This window comes from Lolium perenne, chromosome 1, assembly GCF_019359855.2.
Source record: "Lolium perenne isolate Kyuss_39 chromosome 1, Kyuss_2.0, whole genome shotgun sequence".
Classification (NCBI taxonomy): Eukaryota; Viridiplantae; Streptophyta; class Magnoliopsida; order Poales; family Poaceae; genus Lolium; species Lolium perenne.
In genome coordinates this window covers 121,395,857-121,422,702 of record NC_067244.2, presented here as the reverse complement: position 1 = coordinate 121,422,702, position 26,846 = coordinate 121,395,857, and the positions used below count along the sequence as shown (strand labels likewise).

General features: G+C 41.0%; 1 protein-coding gene across 1 annotated transcript in view; it reads left to right on the top strand.

The window, feature by feature from the left end:
• Positions 1-26,400, top strand: part of LOC139832985 (protein CHLOROPLAST J-LIKE DOMAIN 1, chloroplastic-like) — a 31,236-nt gene extending 4,836 nt beyond the window's left edge. The window contains exons 2-11 of the mRNA XM_071822999.1: positions 17,448-17,574; positions 17,678-17,755; positions 18,512-18,567; positions 21,420-21,477; positions 22,684-22,809; positions 23,369-23,403; positions 23,540-23,600; positions 23,701-23,777; positions 26,124-26,268; positions 26,386-26,400. Coding sequence (XP_071679100.1) covers positions 17,448-17,574; positions 17,678-17,755; positions 18,512-18,567; positions 21,420-21,477; positions 22,684-22,809; positions 23,369-23,403; positions 23,540-23,600; positions 23,701-23,777; positions 26,124-26,268; positions 26,386-26,400 — 778 coding nt within the window. The remainder of the gene's footprint in view (positions 1-17,447; positions 17,575-17,677; positions 17,756-18,511; positions 18,568-21,419; positions 21,478-22,683; positions 22,810-23,368; positions 23,404-23,539; positions 23,601-23,700; positions 23,778-26,123; positions 26,269-26,385) is intronic.
• Positions 26,401-26,846: the final 446 nt, after the last annotated feature.

Genomic DNA, 26,846 nt, shown 5'->3' with positions numbered 1-26,846 from the left:
TACTTCTCTAGAAACATTTTCTTTGAAATGATCAAGTAACATCGACAAACACTTTTGTCTTTGACTTCATAGTGGAAAGAATTCCCAAATTGTTCTCTGGGATAACCAGCAAAGACATTCATTCGATTTTGGTTGTAAACTCATTTACTTATTCTATGCATACCAAAACTTAAGAAAGGACTATTAGGGTTTATACCCATGCCATAACTCATGTGGTGTCATTTCAATGGATTTATGATGACGCTCTATTTAGTGTAAAAGCGGTAGTCTCTAAAGCATAATCTACAAAAATATAATGGCATCATTTTATTTTATATCATCATTAATCCAACAAGGTTTGGATACGTCTTTCGAATACTCCATCATAACTATGGTGTTCCGAGAAACGTGAGTTGTGGAATAATTTCGTAACTCTCTTAGATGTTCGCTAAAACTCGTAATTCAAATATATCCACCATAATCCAACCATAGTTATTTGACTTTTCTATTACGATGATTTCCTATTCATGATGAAATTTATTTGAATCTCTTCAAATGTTTCAAACTTCTTCCACATTGAATAAATATATCCATATATATACACTCAATTCATTGTTGGAAGTTTTCTTGAAGTAGAAGAATCTTCCGCACACAACTATGCACAATGAACCACATATATCATCATGTATGTTTCCACTAAGTTAGTTTCCCGTTCAACTCTTGGCCTATGAACGGTATTTCAGTCATTTTCTTTAGAAAAGATTTGCAAGTGCCAAACGATTCAAAAATCAAATGACTCCAAAAATCCATTTGCATGGAGTTTCTTCATGCGTTCCCTTCTAACATGACCTAAATGGCGGTTCCACAAAAAAGTGGAATTCAAATCATTTGCCTTATGGCATTTTAGCGTCAGTGTTATGCATGTGTGATTCAGCATTAAGATTTATAGTAACTTATCCATCGTACATGGAGTACGGTCATAACTTTGAACAACTCATTGTTTTATTTGACCAGAGCTAAATAAAAATTATTAAGTTCTTTATTATATATCTGAAGGGCTAGGTAGAATGCCAACGACGAACATAATAACACTTTATTTTTGTCCAGACGTGCATTATTACCACATTCCTTATCAGCCACTTAGGCCATTGTATTCTTGTATTGCGTTGTGTTGTATGACATCTCATACCAACCAATATGGTACTTATACCCAAGAATTCCATTGTGTGACCAATCAAAGAATACATTCATAACATGTATATCATCTATATACACATGAGCTAGACTTTCTAGTCTTTTCTTTCTTTCTACCAAAATCCTTTTGTAGTTTCTCTTTCGACTTTCCTCATATTTCTGAAAACACTTCAACATCAATAACTTCTAGGCTTGTTGGTCAAATACCAATAACCTTGAGGTTCACACTTTGAAGTTGATCATCACATGACAAGTGTCCCGGATTTCACTATTAGTAACTTTTTAATGTGATGAACAATTTCACTCATAATTTTACCCATCAAATCATGACAACTTCATGATGAAGCTACTATGGCTTACATGGATATGCGAATAATGTTAGTGCCCAACTAGTTGGAGGATCGGGATGCCTAGCGTCTTCAACCTTCGTACATTCCCATAAAACTTATGAGTTTATGTAGTCTCACTAAATTATATTCTATTATCTTGTAATAAGGTCTTAGATATCACATATATCTCATACCTTTCTTATTTCTGAAAACAAACTTTTCAGCTCCTTACTTTTCAAACGGATTTGAAAATCAAGTTTTACGGAGACAAGATAATTTTAGATAATAATTGAAACCATTGCTTTTCGAATCAGCAATTTGAGGATTACCAAAAGTTTGCTATAGGACTTAATCATTTCTTGATTCTTTAACAATACGGTACCAATCCGTAAAGTTACTTGTTAGATTTAGCAGTATATCTATCTCAATTACAAGCCTAGCGCAAAGTAGAAAATGGATGCCAATTCTACAAAATTTAATTCAAATACAATTTAGACTATGTTCAGGATAAATTTGAGTTTACTATTAATTCTTAAATTAACTAGGTGAACTCCCACTCAAAACAATATCCCTCGCATTGTCTTAGTGATTACACGAACCAAATCCACTACACCAAGTACGATCATCACGTGAGATGATGTAGTTTCAGTGGCGAACATCAACATGTTCATCATATCATCTATATGATTCATGCTTAACCTTTCGGTCTTCCGTGTTCCGAGGCCATGTCTGTACATGCTAGGCTCGTCAAATCAAGCCCTAGTTTCCGCATGTGCAAATCTGGCTTGCACCCGTTGTATGCACACGTTGAGTCTATCACACCCAATCATCACGTGATGCTTCGAAACAATGAGTCTTAGCAACGGTGCTAACTAAGGACGAACACTTTATTATCTTGATTTTTAGTGAGAGGGATCATATTATAATGCTACCGTCGCGATCTAAGCAATATAAGATGCATAGAAGGATTAACACCACATGTAATTCATAATGTGATATGGTATGGCCCTTTAGTCTTTGCGCCTTTGATCTTCATCTCCAAAGCATGGATATGATCTCTGTAAGGGTATATTGCCCCTATGTGTGGTTTTGGTAATTAATGACAACCCCTATGGACTAATGTTTTCATTGAGTTTATATGAAGGAATATTCCATAGGTACTACTTGTAGTCCATGTGTTGGATTCAAGTATGGATGCCATGAAGATAAATATATATACCTTGTGTATTGGCATCAAGATCATCGATTTGAAGATATATATGTGATATGATCAAGAAGAAGAAATGAAGATGGAGTTCTTATGTGGAACTCAATATTAGCCATGCTCTAGCTTATGTGATAAGCAATGAATGATCAAGATCTCGAGTGCTTGATTCCAAGTGAAGAATTCTATATACACCTCAAGATAGTATGATAGAGCATGAGAAGATACTAGGTTGACCAATACAAAGAGTGAAGAATAGATTCAAGTTTGGTCAACACATGAAGCATGAAGAATGTGCCACGAGAAGTCATGTGGTATGGTATCTTTCCATGGGCATGCATCAAAAGTGAGATCTCATATAGCCCATGAGAGGATGACGTCAAGTGGTGATCGTCATCAAGGTTGAGTTGGGCAAGTTCAAGTTGAGCATCTCGAGAGGATCATATGCTTGAAGCTTGACGTCCATTTGATGATAATGGACATGTGAAGATGTATATCAATGGAGCTTTCCCATCATAGTGTATGGGGGAGCATTTGTGAGTCTTCACGAAGTAACGATGATCAAGTGAGGCATTCCGGCTTGAGTGGAGCTTGAAGAGCTATCATCAAGATCAAGCGGGATGCGCAAGGCAAAGGTATGGCCTTGCTAGGTTTTCCTTTTACCGGTCTCAAGGTGGTTGTTGGGAGACCGGGTTATAGGATACATAGCCGCACTATCAAGAGGGGCTTTCGGTTGGGTAACTTGATCACATCATCTTAGGGAGCTCAACCCTTTGCATGCTTTGCATTCCATAATCTTATTACTTCTTGGTGTTTCTCTGTGTGAGGTTCTTGAGCTTTTTGCTAGCTTTACAACAAGCCCAAGTTCATCGAAAACGGAATCCATATGCATTTTCTATTGCGTTTTCAAGCTTGGAGGTTTTACCGGTGTCTCTTTTATAGATAGGTCAAACATTCATCTTATGGTTTTTACTCCGTGGGTGGACAATGATGTTTCTATGCATAAAGTTGTAGGGCTTGTTGTTCTCATTCCAACAAGCCCAAGATCATCGAAATCGGAGTCCGGACGCAAAAGTTATCATGGTTTTCGTAAACCATGTTTGGCCCGGCGGCGCCGGCTGTCTCACCGGCTCGTCCGGCACAGACCAGCTCCCACACCCGTGCCATCCGGACGGTTTCCAGGGGGCTTTCAGGGGCGCCCGGTCCCTGACCCAGTCGACCGGGTTTTCCGCCAGGCGGCCCGGTCCCTGGCCCGGTCTGACCGGGTTTTCCGCCAGGCTGCACGAAAAACTCCCAGATCTGCCCCAAACGGTCATATTTCGTTTGGCTATAAAAGGGGCTTCTTCCCCAACAGTTTTCTAAGGTTCTTGAGCATGTTTTTGACCACCATTGTTGAACCTCTTGAGCTTGCTTCCTCTCCCTTCCCTCCCATGATTCTTGCTCATTCTTGAGGGATCTAAGAGAGGAGATCTAGATCTACAACCTCCACCAATCCATTTCTTCTCTAAGTGAGGGGAACTCTTGGGATCTAGATCTTGGAGTATTTTGTTGACTTTACCCATTGTTCGTCCTCTCCAATCTCATCTTAGCATTTGTTGCTTGGGTGGGATTTGAGAGTGAAGGATTTGAACACCTCTAGTGTTCTTGCTTTGCATCATTGCATAGTGTTGAGCTCTCCACCACGATTAGTTCGAGTGAGAGACCGTGAGATTGTTACTCTTGGAGGGAGACCTCCTAGTTGGCTTGGTGGTTGGTGCTCCGGTGATCTCTTCAAGAAGATTGTGAAGAGGCTCGGGCTTCTCCTTCGTGGAGCTTGTGAAGTGGTTGTGGAGCTTGCCATCTCCGGAGCGGAGGAAAAGCTAACCATGAAGGGCCGTTATCCTTCGTGGGTGTGGTTCGGAGAATAGGGTGAGCCTTTGTGGCGCGGGGAATCCTTCGTGGGACCTCCACTCCTCCAAACGTGACGTACCTTCTTGCAAAGGAAGGGAACACGGGAATACATCCTCGTCTCCGCGTGCCTCGGTTATTTCTATACCCGAGCTCTCTTTTCTTTTGATAGCCATCGTGCTTGAAGTACATATATCTTGCTATCACTTGTGCTACATATATCTTGTGCCTATCTTGCTTAGCTCTAGTTGCTATTGTACACTTAGTTGAGCTTAGCATATTTAGGGTTTGTGCTTGTAAACTAAACGATAGTTTAATTCTGCATTATTGCAAGACAAATCCGTAAGAGTTTTTAATTGCCTATTCACCCCCCTCTAGGCGACATCTCGATCTTTCAATTGGTATCAGAGCAAGGTCTCTCCTTGTTTAAGGCTTCACCGCCTTGAGAGTAAAGATGTCGGCTAGTATAGTGCACAATGACACAATTGTCTTTGATGGCACAAATTATCTTTTATGGAGAAATTGCTTACTTTGTAATCTTCGGACCTTGTGTCCACATATAGAGCATTTTCTAGATGTCGGTTTTTCTCCTCCGATGGATTCTGAAAATCTATCTTTAGAGGATGAGAAAAACTTACATCTTGAAGCTCAAGTATCTAATGAGCTTTTATTCTCCTTGAGACCCGATTTTCGTAGGTTCTTGATATATATAAAGCGAAAGTCGTCTCATGAGATGTGGATCAAGCTTAAGGAAATGTTTGGTGGATCCATTTCTCATTTGGTCGGTGGTGTCTCTGAGGAGCTCTCTTCCTCTTCACATCATGAAGAGCTCCAAGTTGCTTCCACCTCCGGCCGTGATGAGTTCTCATCTTCTTCTACTTCACCAACGTATAGCAAGATACGAGGTAATGATATGGTGAGTGGTGAGGAAAATTGCAATGTTGATATTGTGCTCAATAGTGATGATTCTTCATTTCTATCCCATTGCAATGCTTCCTCTTTGGACTTAAACACATCTAGCATTGAAAATAATCTACATGCTTGTGTTGATAGTCCTTGCATATCATGTGTAAATTGCTTACATAATTCCCATGATGATATGCTTGCCTTGTCTTGCTCCCATAATCAAAATGCTTCTATTTCCTCTAGTTGTTTGTTGACTAACAATGTAGAGGAAACCGAACACTCTATGGATCAAGACATGTTCTCAAATGAGGATTCAAGAATTTCTTCATCTTCATCCTCCGGTATGCACATGTGCCTTATGGAAAATGGATGAAAGGTATCTCCTACTTTGACTCCTAACACTTCCTCTAATGATGAGAGTGATGATGATGATAATGATGAAGAATATAATACCTTGGTGCATAATATGGCAATGGTATATGCTTCTCTTCATGGTAATAAAGAAGCTCGTGCTAATCTCGAACACTCTATGGATACCTTGAATAAATATAGGGAAACCATAGTGGAGTTGGAGTCCCATGTTGAAAATGGGGAAATGAGATTCACTCTCCTCAAGCATGAGCTAAAAGATGAGAAGCATACTAATTTTATGCTTACACAAAAGATTGAATCCTATATGCATGAAAATGAGAAAACTATTGTTGATGCTTGTGCTACTAACTCTAATTCTTGTGAAGCATCTATCTTAAAGGAGAATGTTGAGTTAAGGGCTCAACTTGAGTTGCTAACTAGCAATTATAGGGAATTGGAAGAAAGTCATAAAAAGCTCTCGGGCTCTCATGATGACCTTCTAATTTCCTATGATGGGCTAAAGTTAGCTCATGAGGCTAGTATCACCAAGGTAACATCTTGTGAGCCTCATGTGGACATTAGCACAATCTCTACTACAAATGCTATATTGCCATGTGCTAGTCCTTGTAATCCATCTAGTCAAACTAGTGATACACCTTGTGTTGGATTACTTTCTTTGCCTTGTTGCTCTAACAATGAAGCTTCTACTTCCTCTAGTACTTGTATTTCTACTAACCATGTAGAGGAAATCAAAGAGCTCGAGGCCCAAGTGCTTTCTTTGAAGAAAGACTTGGAAAAGCTTCATGAAGGGAAATCCGCACTTGACAAGATGCTAAGTGTGCAACAATCCCCCAATGACAAGAGTGGACTTGGATTCAACTCCAATAACAAGAACAAGTCCAAGAGCAAGAGCAACAAGAAGAAGGGCCAAGACAAAGTCAAGGATCCGACCAAGTTGGTTTGCTTCAAGTGCAAGGTTGAAGGGCATCATGTTAGATCATGCCCATTGAAGAAGAAGAAGCACTTGAGTGAGAAACAACAAGGGAAACGGCCACAAGGTCAAGGTCAAGCTCATGCTCGACCTCAAGTTGAAGATAGGCCACTTCCCAAGAAGAATCAAGATATTGTTCCCCAAGAGAAGAAATCAATAAAGAAGAGAAAGGGGAACACTTGCTACTTATGTCGTGAGAAGGGGCACTTTGCTTCTTCTTGCTTAGGTGGTACCTTATCTAACCCTATAATTGTTGATGATGATTATTCTCTAGGGAAGGATAAGGATGGCAATGTGTTTGCTAAGTTTGTTGGAACTCAAAGTGGTCTCAAGAAAAAGACCATTTGGGTTGCCAAGCCTATTGTGACTAACCTCTTAGGACCCAACTCGGTTGGGGACCAACAAGCTCAAACTTGATCAATAGGTGCATGTGGAGGTCATTGGAGACTTGGCTACTTCATGAAGAATTAAGGGATCTTCATATATTATATTTTGACCAAGCCAAGTCGTATGGATTATCATCTATATCTTATATCCAATGTTCCTCTTTGCGGTAACTTATACTTCAACTCATCATATTTATTGTAAGTTACTTGCCCCCTTTGCATGTTTGGTTTTGTATCAAATATGTGTTTGTATATGTTGTATCTTACTTGCCTATCTTGTGTATTCAAGTATGCTTGTTTGACTCATCATATACTTGTGTATTGTTTTGAGCCTAATGCATCTTGATGATATCTTATTTGGCTCTCTTTGAGTGAAAAATGGAACGTCCCATTTTGGGGGAGTGATATGCATTGTGCATCTCTCTTTCTTTAAAATGTGTGTACATGTGTACCACCATTTAGTATTGATATTCCAAGATTATCTAGTCACTATGTGGTGTGTCATACTCATGAGAAATTCAAATTCTAATATCCATTAATCATCTCTAGTCGAATTTTAGTTGCCTCTTGTTTAGAAGAAATGTTTTATCACATTATGGGGGAGTAATATGTTTTGTACATATCACAAGCCTAGAAAATGTGCACATATGAGGTTATGCCACTTAGAGTTGATACTCTTAATTATCTTATTCCTAAGTGGCATGTTTGCTCAAACAAGCTCCTCTTTCATTAAAAAGTTTTTATTGCTCTCTTATGAGTTCTTGTTTGAATAAGAAATTCTTGGTGCGGTTTTTCCTCAAATACATATCTCTATATCTTATTTGGGACATCGTTTGCTTCAAGTTATTCTAATCATTGCCGTGCGTGATTGTTTGACTAGTTGAAGTTATCAAGAATCTTCATCCGTGCATAGTGCTTAATTCTATATACTTATCCTATGCCTTTTATTGTGAAGTTGATCCTTACTATTCTTGTTGATATACCATCGGAAGTTAATTCCAATATTCTCATTGTCTTTGACAATTGATAACCTTGTATATGGTTGAATTTATGGATCACCTTCACTTTGGATTGTTTCTTACTTTCTTATTTTATTTCCAAGAAACCTTTGTTGCTCCCATATGTCTTCCTTGTCCCTTTGAAAAATCCTTTGATAAATCCTCTTGATTCATATCAAGTGTTTGTTTTGGAATACATACCTTTTCTTTACGGTACATTGTGCCATTGTGAAAAGTGAGGGTTTGGTTTATTTGTTCGAACCTTGCTCTTTTGGGGAGTTTTGCTATCTCATTCCTTCTTCTATGATTTATTTGTTGAATGAGATAAATCTTTGAGCATGTTTGCTTTATTTCATCCTTTATGCTCAATGGTTTCTTCTTAGTTCACTTGTTGAACTTTGTTGAAAAAATCTTTTGTGATTTGCTTCCTTGATATAATTTGGACAACAAATTTGTTTTGTGACACCTCTATGCCTTATTTAATTCTTTTGGTGTTTTGTCCAAAGTATATCTTTCTTGGATCTTTAAAAGTTTTGGTGCATGCTTATATGTAATTTGTTTATACTTGTAGCATGCTTGCTTTCTTTTGATCCATTATATAGGATATACTCCATCAAATCCTAAATGGCTAAGATGTGCATGAAATTCAAATTTCATCTAAATATGCACATATTTATATGGAGTGTGTCCTATATATTGTGGTTAGTCTAACCATATGGACCCAATAAGTTTGGGGACCAAGATGTACTTGAATGATGTTTTAGGTACATTGGAGATGCAATGGAGGCTTGTCTCATCTATAAGGAAGGTGTTGTCACCATATGAGAATTGGAGTCAAGCTAGGATGATCGATGAACTCTTATCTACTACATCAAGCCATTGCTATCTCGGTAACAAGTATCTTATTCATGCATTCTCATATAGCATCCAACCTCTTGTAGGTTGTATCTTGGCATGAAATTATTTATTTCGAAAATATTGCGGTTCTTGAAAAATCATTTTTAAAGTAAAACTTCTTATTGTACATTTGAGTAATTTGAGAAGATGCATATGTTGGGAATATATATATATCATGTTTATGATTCACCTACCCAAATATGCCCTCTAGCAATTTATTGCATATCAATTCCTCAAAGAGCTCTTATGTGCAATATTGATGAAATTGCGAAATAAATCCATATTTATGATAGTTGTTGCCTTTCTCAAAACACTCCAACTAGCTCTACTTCCCTTATTGTTAGTTGTGATGTTTTTGAGATCTAACTTGGTTGAAGCTCATTCATATACCATAAGTGAAAATTGGAGCCATAGGCTATATATGCTTCCTAAGCAAACATCCTTGGTATATTTTATGACTTCATTTCGGATATCTAGTCTTATTTATTTTGTTAACCTCTTGTGTGTGCATGTTTCTTTATGGATCATTTTGTCCACTTTAGAAACTTATATACATAAGAGCGTTAATCCATCACCTTGATATCCTTGTTCTTTGCCAACCATCTTCTTATCCTTTTGATTTTAGTGTTATTGGTAAAGAAGATTTATGAGTGCTTGGTTTATTTGTTTTTCTTCATGCACTCATATCTCGTAATTGTTAGACTCAAGTTGTTCTTGATAAGCATATTCTCTTTATCTTAGTTGTGTTCTAAATGATATATAGGGAGTGAGGATTCCATGTCTGTGCATATTGTATTCAAATGCAAACATTATAAATTTTGCACGAACCTTGGGGAGCTTTCTTATTTTTAGAGCACTATATCTCTCTTATCATGATATATTTGTTTGTCCAATTGGATCTTTGATTGCTTGCTTTATTTGTTGAAGCTCACTTCATCATGTTATCTTTATGCAATCTTTGATCCTCAATATAGTTTGACTTCCTTCAAGTATTCATCATTGGATATGTGCACTTGATTCCACTCAAATTATGAGAAGTGCACACTTTGGGGAGGAACTCACATTATATTGGCCTTCTAAATTTTTCACCCATTTTGACAATCGATGCCAATGGGGGAGAAGTTTAGAGGGTTTAAGGGAATGGTTTTATACTTAAGTTTGGTTTGTGCTTAAGTGTTTTGCCTCTCATGCATTCCATATTTATATGTCTTGCATGGTTGTATATATATAGTGGAAATTGTCCCAAAGGTTAATCTTGACAATGTATGCAATGAATTCATGTTCATCACACGTGCATACATTGTGGGGGAGTTTTCTCTATATATATTGGTTCTACTCACATCCCGTGCATTTGTGGTAGTTGTGTGAGTAGAGCCGGTTTTTTTGATATGGGCTAGTAGCTTTGTGTTACTTGACCGTATCAAATACAACCTCTTGTATACAACTTATTCTCGGATAAGTTGCGTACTTGTTTCTAATATTCATTATATAAACCCTCATATTGTGGTTGTCATCAATTACCAAAATGGGGGAGATTGTAAGGGTATATTGCCCCTATGTGTGGTTTTGGTAATTAATGACAACCCCTATGGACTAATGTTTTCATTGAGTTTATATGAAGGAATATTCCATAGGTACTACTTGTAGTCCATGTGTTGGATTCAAGTATGGATGCCATGAAGATAAATATATATACCTTGTGTATTGGCATCAAGATCATCGATTTGAAGATATATATGTGATATGATCAAGAAGAAGAAATGAAGATGGAGTTCTTATGTGGAACTCAATATTAGCCATGCTCTAGCTTATGTGATAAGCAATGAATGATCAAGATCTTGAGTGCTTGATTCCAAGTGAAGAATTCTATATACACCTCAAGATAGTATGATAGAGCATGAGAAGATACTAGGTTGACCAATACAAAGAGTGAAGAATAGATTCAAGTTTGGTCAACAAATGAAGCATGAAGAATGTGCCACGAGAAGTCATGTGGTATGGTATCTTTCCATGGGCATGCATCAAAAGTGAGATCTCATATAGCCCATGAGAGGATGACGTCAAGTGGTGATCATCATCAAGGTTGAGTTGGGAAAGTTCAAGTTGAGCATCTCGAGAGGATCATATGCTTGAAGCTTGACGTCCATTTGATGATAATGGACATGTGAAGATGTATATCAATGGAGCTTTCCCATCATAGTGTATGGGGGAGCATTTGTGAGTCTTCACGAAGTAACGATGATCAAGTGAGGCATTCCGGCTTGAGTGGAGCTTGAAGAGCTATCATCAAGATCAAGCGGGATGCGCAAGGCAAAGGTATGGCCTTGCTAGGTTTTCCTTTTACCGGTCTCAAGGTGGTTGTTGGGAGACCGGGTTATAGGATACATAGCCGCACTATCAAGAGGGGCTTTCGGTTGGGTAACTTGATCACATCGTCTTAGGGAGCTCAACCCTTTGCATGCTTTGCATTCCATAATCTTATTACTTCTTGGTGTTTCTCTGTGTGAGGTTCTTGAGCTTTTTGCTAGCTTTACAACAAGCCCAAGTTCATCGAAAACGGAATCCATATGCATTTTCTATTGCGTTTTCAAGCTTGGAGGTTTTACCGGTGTCTCTTTTATAGATAGGTCAAACATTCATCTTATGGTTTTTACTCCGTGGGTGGACAATGATGTTTCTATGCATAAAGTTGTAGGGCTTGTTGTTCTCATTCCAACAAGCCCAAGATCATCGAAATCGGAGTCCGGACGCAAAAGTTATCATGGTTTTCGTAAACCATGTTTGGCCCGGCGGCGCCGGCTGTCTCACCGGCTCGTCCGGCACAGACCGGCTCCCACACCCGTGCCATCCGGACGGTTTCCAGGGGGCTTTCAGGGGCGCCCGGTCCCTGGCCCGGTCGACCGGGTTTTCCGCCAGGCGGCCCGGTCCCTGGCCCGGTCTGACCGGGTTTTCCGCCAGGCTGCACGAAAAACTCCCAGATCTGCCCCAAACGGTCATATTTCGTTTGGCTATAAAAGGGGCTTCTTCCCCAACAGTTTTCTAAGGTTCTTGAGCACGTTTTTGACCACCATTGTTGAACCTCTTGAGCTTGCTTCCTCTCCCTTCCCTCCCATGATTCTTGCTCATTCTTGAGGGATCTAAGAGAGGAGATCTAGATCTACAACCTCCACCAATCCATTTCTTCTCTAAGTGAGGGGAACTCTTGGGATCTAGATCTTGGAGTCTTTTGTTGACTTTCCCCATTGTTCTTCCTCTCCAATCTCATCTTAGCATTTGTTGCTTGGGTGGGATTTGAGAGTGAAGGATTTGAACACCTCTAGTGTTCTTGCTTTGCATCATTGCATAGTGTTGAGCTCTCCACCACGATTAGTTCGAGTGAGAGACCGTGAGATTGTTACTCTTGGAGGGAGACCTCCTAGTTGGCTTGGTGGTTGGTGCTCCGGTGATCTCTTCAAGAAGATTGTGAAGAGGCCCGGGCTTCTCCTTCGTGGAGCTTGTGAAGTGGTTGTGGATCTTGCCATCTCCGGAGCGGAGGAAAAGCTAACCATAAGGAAAGGGCCATTATCCTTCGTGGGTGTGGTTCGGAGAATAGGGTGAGCCTTCGTGGCGCGGGGAATCCTTCGTGGGACCTCCACTCCTCCAAACGTGACGTACCTTCTTGCAAAGGAAGGGAACACGGGAATACATCCTCGTCTCCGCGTGCCTCGGTTATTTCTATACCCGAGCTCTCTTTCCTTGTGATAGCCATCGTGCTTGAAGTACATATATCTTGCTATCACTTGTGCTACATATATCTTGTGCCTATCTTGCTTAGCTCTAGTTGCTATTGTTACACTTAGTTGAGCTTAGCATATTTAGGGTTTGTGCTTGTAAACTAAACGATAGTTTAATTCCGCATTATTGCAAGACAAATCCGTAAGAGTTTTTAATTGCCTATTCACCCCCCCTCTAGGCGACATCTCGATCTTTCAATCTCCATCATCAACAGGCATGATCTCCATCATTGTCGGCGTAGCGTCAAGGTCCATGGCGCCGTCATCATGGTTGTTCACCACATGTAGCAACTATTACAACTACTTTGAAATAATAATACAACATGAAATATAAAGACAACCATAAGGCTCCTGCCGGTTGCCACAATATAATAATGATCATCTCATACATATTCATCATCACATCATGGCCATATCACATCACCAAACCCTGCAAAAACAAGTTAGATGCCTCTAATTTGGTTTGCATATTTTACGTGGTTTAGGGTTTTCGAGTAAGATCCAATCTACCTACGAACATGAACCACAACGCTGATACTAGTGTTGTCAATTGAAATAGTAAATTGAATCATAACTATGGTGAGAGAGACAGACACCCGCAAAGCCACTTATGCAATACAAGTTGCATGTCGAGCGTGAAGCAAGTCTCATGAACGCGGTCATGTAAAGTTAGCCCGGGCCGCTTCATCCCACCATACCGCAAGATGCAAAGTACATATAACAAGAGACAACAAAAGCATCAACCCCCACAAAACCATTGCGTTCTACTCGTGCAACCAATCTATGCATAAACCTGGCTCTGATACCACTGTAGGGATTCGTAGCATAGAAAACAAAAAATTTCCTACCGTAAGAACGAATAACAAGCCAAGATCTAATCTAGTAGATGGTAGCAACGAGGTGAAGATAAACATACCCTCGAAGATCGCTAAGCGTTAACGAGATAAATCTCGTGGTGGATGTAGTAAATCACTTGCCGCTTTCAAAAGCGCGTAGAAGATCTTTACGGTGCCACAATCGGGCAGCACCTCCGCACTCGGTCACACGTATGGTGTTGATGATGACATCCTTCTCCCCGTTCCAGCGGGCAGTGGATGTAGTAGATCCTCCTCGGAATCTCGCCAGCACAATGGCGTGGTGACGGTGGTGGTGGAGATCTCTGGCAGGGCTTCGCCTAAGCACCGCAGGAGAAGGAGGAGGAGGGAGTAGCTAGGGTTTGGGAGAGAGGGGGGCTTGGGGCGCCGGCCAGGGAGCCCCTTGGTGGTGCGGCCAAGGTGTAGCCAGCCCTCTCCCTCTCCCTCTCTTTATATAGGTGGAACCCCCAAGGGTTTTCCCAAAATCCGAATAAGAGTCCAACTCAAAACCTTCCATATGGGTGAAACCTAGGGGAAGTGGGACTCCTCCCTTTCCTTCCCCTATGGCCGGCCATGGAGGTGGAGTCCACCATGGACTCCACCTTCCCCTTTGGCTGGCCGGCTAGGGTTGGTGGACTCCATCCGGGACTCCACCTTCAATGGTGATTTCTTCCGGAAGGTTCTAGAACATTCTAGCGCCTTCCATAAAGGCACCGGATCATTTTCAAACTTGGAAAGTGACTTCCTATATATGAATCTTATTCTCCGGACCATTCCAGAACTCCTCGTGATGTCCTGGATCCCATCCGAGACTCCGAACAACATTCGAACTTCATTCCATATTCCATATCTACTTAAAACAACATCAAACCTTAAGTGTGTCACCCTACGGTTCGAGAATTATGCGGACATGATCGAGACTCCTCTCCGATCAATAACTAATAGCGGGACCTGGAGATCCATAATAGCTCCCACAGATTCAACGATGACTTCGTGATCGAAAGAACCATTTACATAAAATAACAATTCCCTTTGTCTCGCGATATTTTACTTATCCGAAGTTTGATCGTCGGTATCTCCATACCTAGTTCAACCTCGTTACCGATAAGTACTATTTACTCGTACCGTGATATGATATCCCTTGTGAACCAGTCACATGCTTGCAAGCTAATTGGATGTCATTCCACCGAGAGGGCCCAAAGTATATCTATCCGTCATTAGGATGGACAAATCCCACTATTGATACAAGTGCCTCAACCCTATACTTTCCAAACACTTAATGCCACCAAGAGGGTACTCCTCGGCAATACCCTCCGATTGGGGTTTAGGGTTGACGGAATCCTGTAGGCTGACACGGGACATCGGTTAACAGACAAGTGGGGAGAGCGATTTACCCAGGTTCGGGGCCCTCGATGAGGTAAAACCCTCACGTCCTGCCTGTCTGATCTTGATTATGAAAATATCAGGTTACAATGGGGTGCCGAAGGTTTCAGCTGTGGTTTTGTCAAGAAGCTAAGCGCTACTTGGACCTAGCTCTGGACTTGCGGTGGCTAAAGTTGCTAAGATTGATTCCGTCCCTCGGCAGCCCATCTCCTGGCCCTTATATAGGGTGCCAGGTCTCAAGAGATCTGTCCGGGTACAAATAGGTTACAAAAGCCCTAGACCTAAACTTTCCTTGTTTGGTTCCTCTTCGTCTTGTCCTTCAAGGAATCTCTTTCGGCACCGCCGTAGTGGCCCATCTTGCCATCAGATGTCTTCATGGGCCTCCAGTTGGGCCGCATAGGATAGGGCAATAACAGTTACCCGAAGGGTAATGCCCACGTCAGGCTTACTAGGGACTCCTTTATGTTTACAAAACACACAAGTATTAATGTTTCCGGTTAATACAATTATAGCATGAGATGTAAACATTTATCATGAACACTAAGTTATAACAATAAACACTTTTATTATTGCCTCTTGGGCATATCTCCAACACGTACGTGGTCTTATATCCAAGCAGATGAGTAGCGAGCTGCCATGGAGTCTAGGTGCAACCGTTTGGAGACGGTCGCACGGGATTTTTACAGTCGGTTTGGTTGGCAGCTTGATCATAGGATCACTATATGATGTATCACTGGCACCAGCTGTTTTTTATGGTTGATCTTTGTATCGACCATGGATGATCCTTGATTTGTAATAAGTTCTTGCACTCACTCAAAATAAAGTAATAAAGCGGCCATATGCATCATTTTGATGCGGAGGCTGGGGAAACCCTATTTCGAAAAATATCTTCTGAACCTCCTCAAGGAATCCCTTCTCGCAAAGGTTTATCATCAATCTCCTCATTTACACACATGTACAAAAAAGTAAGCGATGCTTTGTAGTAACCAATAAAATCTTTGAAGTAGAACATAATCCAAGATTCGTGCTGCCACTTTCATTCCATTTTATCGAGTTTTGAAAATGTCAAACGAATTGGCACACAAAGAAATTGAGTGATTTCGTGCACATAACAAATGCCTCTTGTGTAGGATTACTAGGACCAGAAAAGTGCACTCTGATTCTTATTTTTTTTGCTCCTCTAGTTGTAATAGGAATTTCTTTGAATGTTCTTAAATAAAGCAAGTTGTGTTCTTTATGATAGGTGAAGAAAGGATCTCCTGAATGATCTGCTATCAATTCTAATTGATTGTTATATTAGTTGGTATGCGGATTGGATGTTGAAGCTGGCAAGTTGCACACATGCTACTATAACTATTTTCCGATGAAGCTCAATTCATCTACGGTGGTTACACCCCTTTAATTCTACTTTTCTAGCTAACATTCATTTTTACTTTTAATCCAAACTAACCGCGACCCATATTTTAGCACCGGATAGGCGGCGATCTTGTAAGTTGTTTTTCTCTTATTTCCCTTGTGGAAGTCATACTTGCTCATCCAAACATGAGAACATATATTTTTTATTGAATTGGTGATGCAAGATTTAAAGTGGGTATCTAATTTTTCTTTCTTCTGGAGACCATGAAGAAACTAAAGATTTGTCCAATCATGAAGGAAATACCATAAACATGTTCAGCTCATTGCACCTTGAAAAGGTGCTGCATGTTTTTAAGAAGTTAAGAGGGATTTAATTATATCTGGGGCACTTGTAAACTCAAAGAGTGTAAGAATTGGCATATATTTAGATAATGGAGGCTTCGTATATGTGGCTATATGAAAAGAAATCACATGCCATCATGGTTGATATCTTTTTTGAAGTTAGGACAATTGTTTGATTGGTGTGCCCATACGTATTTTTTATCCCGTGGCAAAGCATAGACATTCAGCTGGTTTTTGAAAAATGAACCAATCTTTTGACACACGAAAATAAGAAATTGAAATGAAATGACATAACGCTAATTGCTAGATGGGCCAAATAAGACCTATCACACATATTGGCAAAATCATTCACATGCCAAGCAGCCCATAAACCCAACCTAGAACATACAGGCATTACCCTGGTTGGCCCACTGAATCTTGCCGAACGCTCCAGATAGAGCTCGCCGCCGACATCCCATGGCTTCGCGAGCACCCCGTCGCCTCCGCCTCCACCGCTAAAGCCCTCTTTCTAGTCACATTTTGCAGCCAGCCACCGTCAAAAGTCCCGATGGCAGCGATGAAGGCGGCGGCGGTGGCCACCTTTATCCCGCTCTCCTCCAAAGTGTTCATCGGTCTAGTTGTAACGGATGGTTTGATCAGATTTTAGGCATCGGTACTCTTGATGGGTTCGACCAGGTGAAGATGGCCTACAAGCGACGCCGAAAGGACACTGAGATCAGCGGTGATACGGAGTACTTGTTGAAGGTACGTGGATTTGGATTATTGGGACTCTGAATTTGTTTCTTTTGCAATGGTGGACTGGTGGTGCTAGTGCATCGATGAAAGATGAAATTTCTTTGGGTTTCAGTTATGGAGGGCCTATGATGCGGTGATGATGGAGCAGCTGCAGAACCGGAAGAAAGGGGTGGTGAATGGATCAGTTCAGGTTAGTCCTGACCACCAGTCCTCTGTATGCCGGGAATCTGGATCAGTTGACGCTGGGCTGTAAGCCTGTAACTTATAGGTATAAATATATAAAGTTAAGCAAGCTATTCTTTACTATGGGGTCTGTGGTTGGTTACTTCAGGTGTGTTTCTTTGTTGAGTCAATTATTTTGTGCTACAATTCCACTTTTATTGGGCTTCACGGAAACATGTGTTGGATGCTAAGCTTTTACTTAGACTGCCGCTATCAAAATCTTTGGGTAACCTTGGGAGGAGTCTCATCCAGATGTTTTTTTCTCGATAGAAATGGTTCTACCGTTCAAAAATATTCGGAACAATTTGAATTTAAACTTCAGGATTGGGTCAAATACACTACTTATGCTATGATTAACATACAGCCCCCGTTGCTGCATTGGCAAGGTTTTCTGGTTTCTCTTGATTGGTCGTGGCTTCTAATTCTCTGCTGCTCACGAGTAATTTTTATACTATTTTAGTTTGTCCGGGGAAAAAAAGACGGACTGCGTAGCAGAGGGTTTGAACCTGCAGGGGCATCGGCATAGAGGCAGAACTTTAACCACTGCGTTTTGTGACAATTACTCATTACTCACTATAATATTATTTGATATAACTCGGATGGTAAAACACCGAGATTTCCGGTTATTCTGGTCCCTTCCGGTAAAAAACCCTGACCGAGAAAAAAAACCCTTGGTCTCATGTGAATCATTTATTCTGATGTTTTCACTCTCTCTGGATGTTAGGTGTTGAAGCACATCAAATATGCTGATAATCAACCAGTAGTTCCCTGGGGACCAAGGTATAGTCATTTTACATTGCAACCAATATGTATGTTTGTTCAGCATTTTTTTTTTGTATATGTTGATATGCAACAATACACCCATATGAACCATCGATGGCTTTCTTCCTTTCTTAAAGCATGAATATGAATTCCTCCTTTGACTTAACTGCTTAGGGCCTACTTGACTTTTGCGTTTTTTTGCATTTATTTTATACAAAAACCCTTATTTTAACTTTGCCGTCAGATATAATGTTGATTATTCGCACCTTTTAAATGTTGAAGTCCTTGTGCATGTGTTCATTTGGTAGAGGCTAGGGTTCTACCAGGACGGGGGCGTAGGTTGTAGGGGTGGAAGTGCTGCGAGAGAGAGAGAGAGGCGGCGCCGGCGGCAGGGCGCCGTCGCGAGAGCTTGGGGAAGGCGGCGGCTAGGGTTTGCGGCGGCGCGGGCAGGAGAAGGCCGACTCCTCTAGGAGTCGGCAATAATGAGATTGATTATTGCTTAATCGAAATAGTCTGATTACATCTGTTTATATAAGAGAATAACTGGGCTAAGCCCCTAATTTGGCCCACTATTTGGACCCCTTCTGGAATAAGAGATACCGACCATAACGTCATTACTTCATTCTAAATACCACTAGAACATGAAAGCGCGCGTTGCTGTGCCCGTACATTTTAAAAAAAGTTACAAAATGTATATTTGAAAAAATCTTGGGAAGCCAAACAACATTTTATTATGATTTGGAGGTACTTTGATAGAAGATCGTAATAAATAGTGGCATAAAAAGTAGCCCAAAACAAGCATTCGAGCTCGGTACAATGAATCAATGTTTAGTAACCCTAACACAATCAAATTAGCTTTTTTCTATAACGGCTTGACACAATCCATCTAGCTCAGGACTTGCACAGCTAGAAGATTTGATTTACAGTCATATATTCAAAGATGAGGTCCACCAGAGCTTGGAACAAATTCCAATTTGTAAACTATTGTTCCCTTTTTTGCACAATAAAGTGACCAATCCATTGCTAAAGAAGAAGGTAAATATTTCTAATGTAACAAATGAAATTAGTATGACCAGATACGAACTATTAAAAAATTATATCTAGAACAAATAAGGGGTTGTTGCTTTTATGTTATTCCTATCAAAGCACGATACACGTCGCCATGTAGATTTGACTTGAAACAGTTCAAAGAACATATACGACATCTAAAAGAGAGCTAATATAGAAATATCACAGAATAGAGGGAAAGCCATATGACAATCTTTTTTTTTGTCTTCGTATAGAAAAAAAATTCTACATTAAACATAATATTGTATATATGTGTAAGCAAAAAAAAAGGACTTTTTGAAGTTTGAGTGAGGATAATTGTCTTCAACTTTGGAGAATCGGCTGAAAAAACGCGGAATTGTCTTCACCTTTATAAGCGAAAATGTCCAGCCTATCTCGCTTTGAGCCTTCATGGTGAATGACCCACCCTTTCTTTGAACCTTTGTCAATGATCAAACAAACTTACAGATATGATGATATGATTGGCAGGTCATACGGTTTAAAGCTCATCTACAACATATGAAGGCGTCGGCAACATTACTTCGATAACACTAAAATAAAATAAATCAAAGGGATAATCTATGGATATAAATATGTGCAAATTAAAGGCAAGGAAACAACATGGACAACAGTAGTAATATATTTTTATCTTAGTACAAATCTGTACATACCCAGAAAATTCGGGAGCGAGCGGCTGCATCAACCTGAGCGTTTACATGCATCCCATCGTACATCTGGGTATAAATCGCCAAATCTTGGAGCGAGCTGAAGCAGAAAAATATGTGTACCATGTACTAATAATCGTACCAAAGAACTAACAATGCAATTTCACTTATTCATTTAAATCAAGGGGAAGTGCTTCAGCCCAACCAAAAATCAAACGGTGAAATAAACCATTGATTAGATTACCGGGCATGTGCTTCAGATCCAAGAAAAGATGCTCGTTTCAGATTCAAAGAAAGATGTTCCGTTTTCAAAAAAAAGGTTTGTAATTAGCTTACCACGATTGCTTTTGGACTGGAGGATGGGAGCACCATACAACGATGTGGTTCACCCCGGAGAGATCGGAAACGCAGTGGCCGGAGGGCAAAGCACTGATGACTGATGAGAAGATGGTGGCATTATAGGGATGCATCCTGAAATGCTACCATATATTCTTCGAGCCCCTCGTCTCTTACATGGCAGGCACTGGAAAGTTCTGAATCTCCTCCTCTTCCTCCTTCGTATCCTCAATCGTTGAATCCTTTTCCTCATCGCCCGGCATCGTGACCTGTCATCACTGACGCATGATTCCAGGAGAATCACTACAAAAACAACAACGATTTAGAAAGAGTGACGAATAAACCAAAAGAATGCTTACAAAGTGATGGAACGCATCATCGCATCGCAGGGTCAAAGATGAATATGAAATAGATCAGAGCAACCGTATCCTCATTAAATAGTTGAGAGGAGGGCAGGAGTCGGCCAACCGAGAAACGGACGTCCACGCAAATTGAAGTCGAGAGAAAAGGTAGAGTGACGGTAGCTATTCCTTAACTAATTACCCGCATCGTCGCATTCTCTTTCCCGGCCTTTTTTGTACAAAGCAGAGGATCATGGGCCCGTTTAGCAGTTTGTTGGCCCAATTTATCACGTGATGTCCAGGTAGGTTTTAGGAGTAGCAGCCCTTGAGACGTTGGGCTGACCAGAACGAGCGGGCTGACACAATGAAATGGCCCAAAACGCTGTGATGACTCGTAGGTGGTTCCATTATACTGTTAACTAATTGCACCTGCATCGGTTAATGCTTTTGATATCTTATGAAACTGTTTGTCATGTTCCAGATACTCAAGATCCAGTGCAATGGACCTCCGCATTAATATGGCAATATCAGCAACATCCGTAAGGATTTTTTTTCCTGCAAAATGGGTCCATAGTTGTTTTTGCGGAAAAGGCATAAAGCCATACATTATATTATCTGAAACCAGGCCTTACAAGAACATCCTTACAAAAAGAAACAAAACACAAGTCCTTGAAAAGGTCAACACCATCTTCCTTCTCCATCCCTCGACAGCATGCCGTGAGCAAAGCTCGATGTCGCCTCTAGGCCTCCATCGTAGCAAAGCTCGTGATGGGGAAATCTTGAAAAAACCCACGCACTTGTAGAAGCAGCGGCTGGGAAGTCGTCGATGTAGACCAGAAGATGACGGCGACCACGAGCTCGAGAGATCGCCGTCCCGGAGAAGCTAGTAGTGAGATAATCTCAGCTTCGGCCAGACAGAGATGGGTGACACCAAACTTGCAAGTTCCCCAACGAAGCCATACCTGGCTGAGCTTCATCAGGTGGAGCAGAACTTGAGGACACCAATACGCTGCGACATCATCCCGTCCACTAAGCGCCGTCACCGTAGACACAACTTTAACACGCCAGACCTAATGCCCGACGATCGACTCCAAACTCCAACCCGTCGACGCTCCATGAAAAAACCCCGATTTCGGGCAGGCTGAAGGATCTTTATTCTCGTCGCCACTGATGCCCCTACATCGGAGGCGAAGAACTCAAACACCCTACGGAAACCGGTCATCCGGTCCGAGGTTCCCCCAGCCGCAGCAGCCAGCGGAGGGCAGGGGAGCCAGCGGCGACGGTGCCGGCGGCCGAGGGTCGCTAGATCGCTTTCTGGATCGCCCCTCTCGAGAGCCCTGGAAAAAAACGGTTCCGTATTGTCGATGGTTAAATAAAATACAAAATGGGTCCACAGTTAGATATTACTAACTATGAATTTTAGTCAAACTAAAGTTTACGTATCTGTGTTGCAACTACAATGCTACCTTGCTCTGTTGTGCTCAGGCAAAAGTTTAACTATAATACTGAATAGAAAATTTTCCATATATTAGCATTACTTTCAAATAATTTAGCTGTTGCAGAAATGATCTATGCATTGCACCTTTTGGAATTTCTCTACGATCAAGAAATTCAGTATAGACATCTGTCTTTTGTTGCGCTCAATGATATTCGTGCAAATAGCCAATGGGGAAAATATGTATATTTTTATTCTGTTTTTTTAGGGAAAATGTTTATTCTGTTTGTTTGCATGTTTTTTATTGCAGACCTTGTGTATGTTAACCATGGGTCACGCAGACTGGAAACCCTTGCAGTTTGTGTGTTTTGCCTATTTCTGTCGTATGCTTGAGAAACTGAACTCCACTGAGCCAGCAATAACTCCTGCATACAATGTAAGGATCTTTGTGCGTGGTTGCTTCCCTTGTCATATCTTACTTCCGATTTTGTACTATACAAATGCTTAACATAATGCTCTACTGGTTCATGTGTTTGTTCCAGTTTATGGTAGTGTAAGTATGATAAGAAAAAAATACTGTTGAAACATGGGAATTAAGTAGGATAATTTTGCACTTCTCTTGATTATAAAGATGGGAAATACTTACTAAACTTTATATTTACTTTTGATCAACAAAAAAAAGTTACAAAGAGGCATTTGTGTTTATATAAAGAAAGATTTCAGGTTACTTGGTCATTAGTTTTCTAGCTTTACAGTTCAGCTCCATGGAAGAAGTCTAACTTAAGATGTCTAGATAGAGCAAATAACACCCTTTATCCCTTTTGATTGTGAAGTATTTCATACTATTAGTACATCCTTGTTTTCAGTTTGCTCCTACGATATATATTGGTTCAAAATCATGCAATGTGGCCGAAGAGAATAATAGTCCTGCGCAAGGTTAACTAAGTGAAGACTTTGGTGTTCTGAAAAGGAGATGCTTGTAATGTTTACCGCAGAAGTATGTTGAGGTTGAAGGCCGATGCATACATATGGCAAAACGGGGATATTTTCCCACACTTTTCTGTAAAGTGTCTATTATTTGCCATATGACCACCACCCGTCAGTGACACATAAAATGACAAATGATAGAAGTGCAAAGAAAAGTGTGGCAAATTATAAAATCCCCCGGCAAAACGAGTGCTGCGTTGTTTTGGTTTGATACTTGGATTGATATTCGCTGCATCCCTGGTAAGTCTGACTGTTCTTATGAAGTGCTATTCACATAACTTGTAGTATTAGTTTGTTAGCTAATGCTCAGCGTAACAGCTCCGTATCCTATTTATTTCAGGGTTATACTGGACTGACTAATTTCTCCCAGTTTCTTGGCCACTATATTCCACCTGTTGTTTATAACTGTCAGCTATGGTATGCAGACCGACAGATATCTGTTGTAGATTGGATGTTTTTACGAGGGAGTACCAATGATTCATTATGCTACCTGTAAATATTTTCTTCATTATACTCATTCAGTTGGCTTTATTAATCCCAAAGCCGGAGTGTATCTCAGACCTTTCCAGCCAGGGTTTATTGATGCAATGGAACCGGGGATGAAAATTCCCTGTGCCGTAAAACAAAATCCTAAAGCATGCCATTCATGTGCCATTTGTCGAAATAAAAAAATTTAAAACTAAAACTCAGGAGATGAATCGATGTGCTCTGTTTGCTTAACTCCCATACTCGAGGCTTCTGTTTTGTTGGCAAAATTGGTATTTAGCATGCACTAAAAGCTGGCAAGTCAGTATATCTTTTTTCTACCGACAGAGAAATCTTCCTAGGTCCGTTAACAAAATTGCTCATGCATTAGCCAAAAGTGCTACCATTAGAGATCAGATTTTGATGCCCCTTGTCATTTACTTTGTAGAGGTGCACGTCATATGTCTTCTTGTTGTCTCTCTGAACTTGCTCAAAGAACCCCGGGTTCCTTTTGCGAACCTACAAGCTGCACTTTGTCTTCAGTGAATAAAACCCTATGTACTACAAAAAAAAAGGTTAACTAGAAAGATCACTGGAAGTTTGGAATAAGTGGAGGGTGCTTTTCTGGTCTCTACTATCTTGATCTGTTTTCCTGAAACTAACCAGGTGTATTTCATTCCAGGAGTTGATAGTGCTACAGTCTCCTCTGTTCTGCTTTCCCTATTGGCCTCGAACTACCGATAGCGAGTTGTGCCGGCTTGCCCCTGGTTTCGCGAACCTGATACATTGCCACCCGGTCATCCCCAGGAAGCGGTTGTTGCTTGACAGCCACGTGCCTACTCTGCCATTGGAACCCATAGCTTTCACTCTCAGATCTGGAAATTTTGCACTGCTGCTGAAATAAATATACAAGAGAGTAACTGCTAACAGAACAATTTATCATGTGAAGCCTGAAAGCTAGTGTTAGCTCAGTACAGGCGAAAATTCATCCCACATCAAGTTCCCTTGAGGTCTCATTCTGATTGTAAAGTTGCACATGTCATTTTCTGTCGAGGTAGTACCACTCTTCGGTGATGGTGTGAGAGATGAATGCGAGCAATGGAGAGAGAACTAGTATCTATTAAAATTTAACTGCAAAAAAATAAAATATGAAATTAGTACGATCTAGACATATTTACATTATGAAATTAGTACCTTCACGCACCCATATTTGTAGTGGAAGGCATGAAATGGAATACCCATCTGTGGCAGCATTAGAATAAGATGGAACCCAATCAATCAACATGGCCGGTGTTTGTTCCCAGCTGCCCTAGCTGCTTCGTACCACCGCATCCCCGAGTGCTCCCTTCGGGTTTCCAGCGCATTCTCGGTACCCCAAACCGAGATTCTACCTCGACCGGGGCCGGTGTTTGTCCCCTTCGTTCTTTCCGCCGTCGCCACAGCCCACAAAGCATCACACGGATCAACATCAGGATTAAATAGGCAAGAGTCAGCTAAGCAGTACTTGCGCCTAAGCTGCATGCAGCGAGGTACCACACGCGGAAACCGAGCAAATTCCAAGCAATTTTCCACGTCGCCTTTTTTTTTCCGACTTGTCGTACGCGTATCGAAAGCTACCGTCGCCACGGTATCCGTATCCTCCTGGCTTGTCCTCTTCGAAAGATCGAACGGAGTACGCTGCTTGATACACGCACGAAAGCACACCAGCACAAAATCATGTGATTGTATGAAGCAATTCTTTTATTCTTTCTATAAACTCCTTTTCGCCTGTGCAGTTGCTGTCTTGTTATTTGTCCTGATCGGTGTTATTTCGCGTGTAGAAATGAGCCCCGTTTGTTCCCGAATAGAAGTTACAGTCTCTTGCATGCGGCATCGTAAACAGGACGGAAATGTTCGTAAAATGCCTAGTGTGTGTCATTTTTTCGAAAAAATAGTCAGTGCAACTTTGCAAGCTTCAAATATCGATATTCTATCCTGAGTTTGGAAGGATGTCAAGGAGTGGCTCGGCCTACTTCACCCTTTGGAGCAATTTTGCATGAGTAAAGTCAGGTGGTGCTCTCTTGCGTGAGTCGGGGGACGAAGCGAAAATGACTCTCTACTTTGCTTTTACTCGTGGCATGGAAATTTGGAACGAGAAGAATGTTCGGGTCTTCAAGAACTTCGCTTCAATGCCCACTATTGTCCTTGCAGGCATTAAGCAAAATGCCTTTCTTTGGATGGCCGTGGGGGCAAAGCGTGAGTGCTATTATGTCGTGAGAGTAAACTTTTGTATCCTACCCTTGTGGTATCCTAGCGCAGGGTGGAGGCGATGTCTAGCGCCATCGCGGCATTGACAGATAAGGGCTTTGCGGATCTCTACCCTGAAGATGGACCAACGGTTGATGGTGGTGACAACATCGAAGCAAGGGCATTAGACGCTTACCGAAGGTCCGCGAGACTGGATGTGTGCTTTTGTTTCGCCATAGGCGACTCGGTGATGCCCCGAGTAATTAGTTGGTGGGGCACCGTTTCTGTTTTAGGGCATAAGGCCATAATGGCGTGTTTCTTTTCCCATTGGCAGGTTCGTAAGCATTGAGTGGTGGCTTCACGTTTCTTATGTATGCTTATGCTTTTGAGAGTACTTTATTGAATAACATATATATGCATCGATTGATGCAAAGACAGGTACTTCCTTATTTCAGAAAAAACAATAAAATAGGCAAAACTTTTACTAGTACAAATCAGGCCTTTTAAAGCCCCAAGCACGCGGAAGGTCTTTTCCGTGTGTGGTGCAGGACAATGGTCGAGGTAGTCCCTTGAATAGGTAAAATGCACACAGGAATGATTTATGAATCTTAACAAAATCTTTGCATAGGCGCATGTCCGAAGTAACCGTCAGTGTTTGCGCGTATCATCGCAAAATGTTTCCTTAAACAGGATCGTTTGTAATTTTTGTTTTGAGATGGAATCGTGTGTATATTATTTGTGAAGCTCCCTTTGTTTCACACGTTTTTTCCTCTCCCAATCCCAAATGTCAGTAAA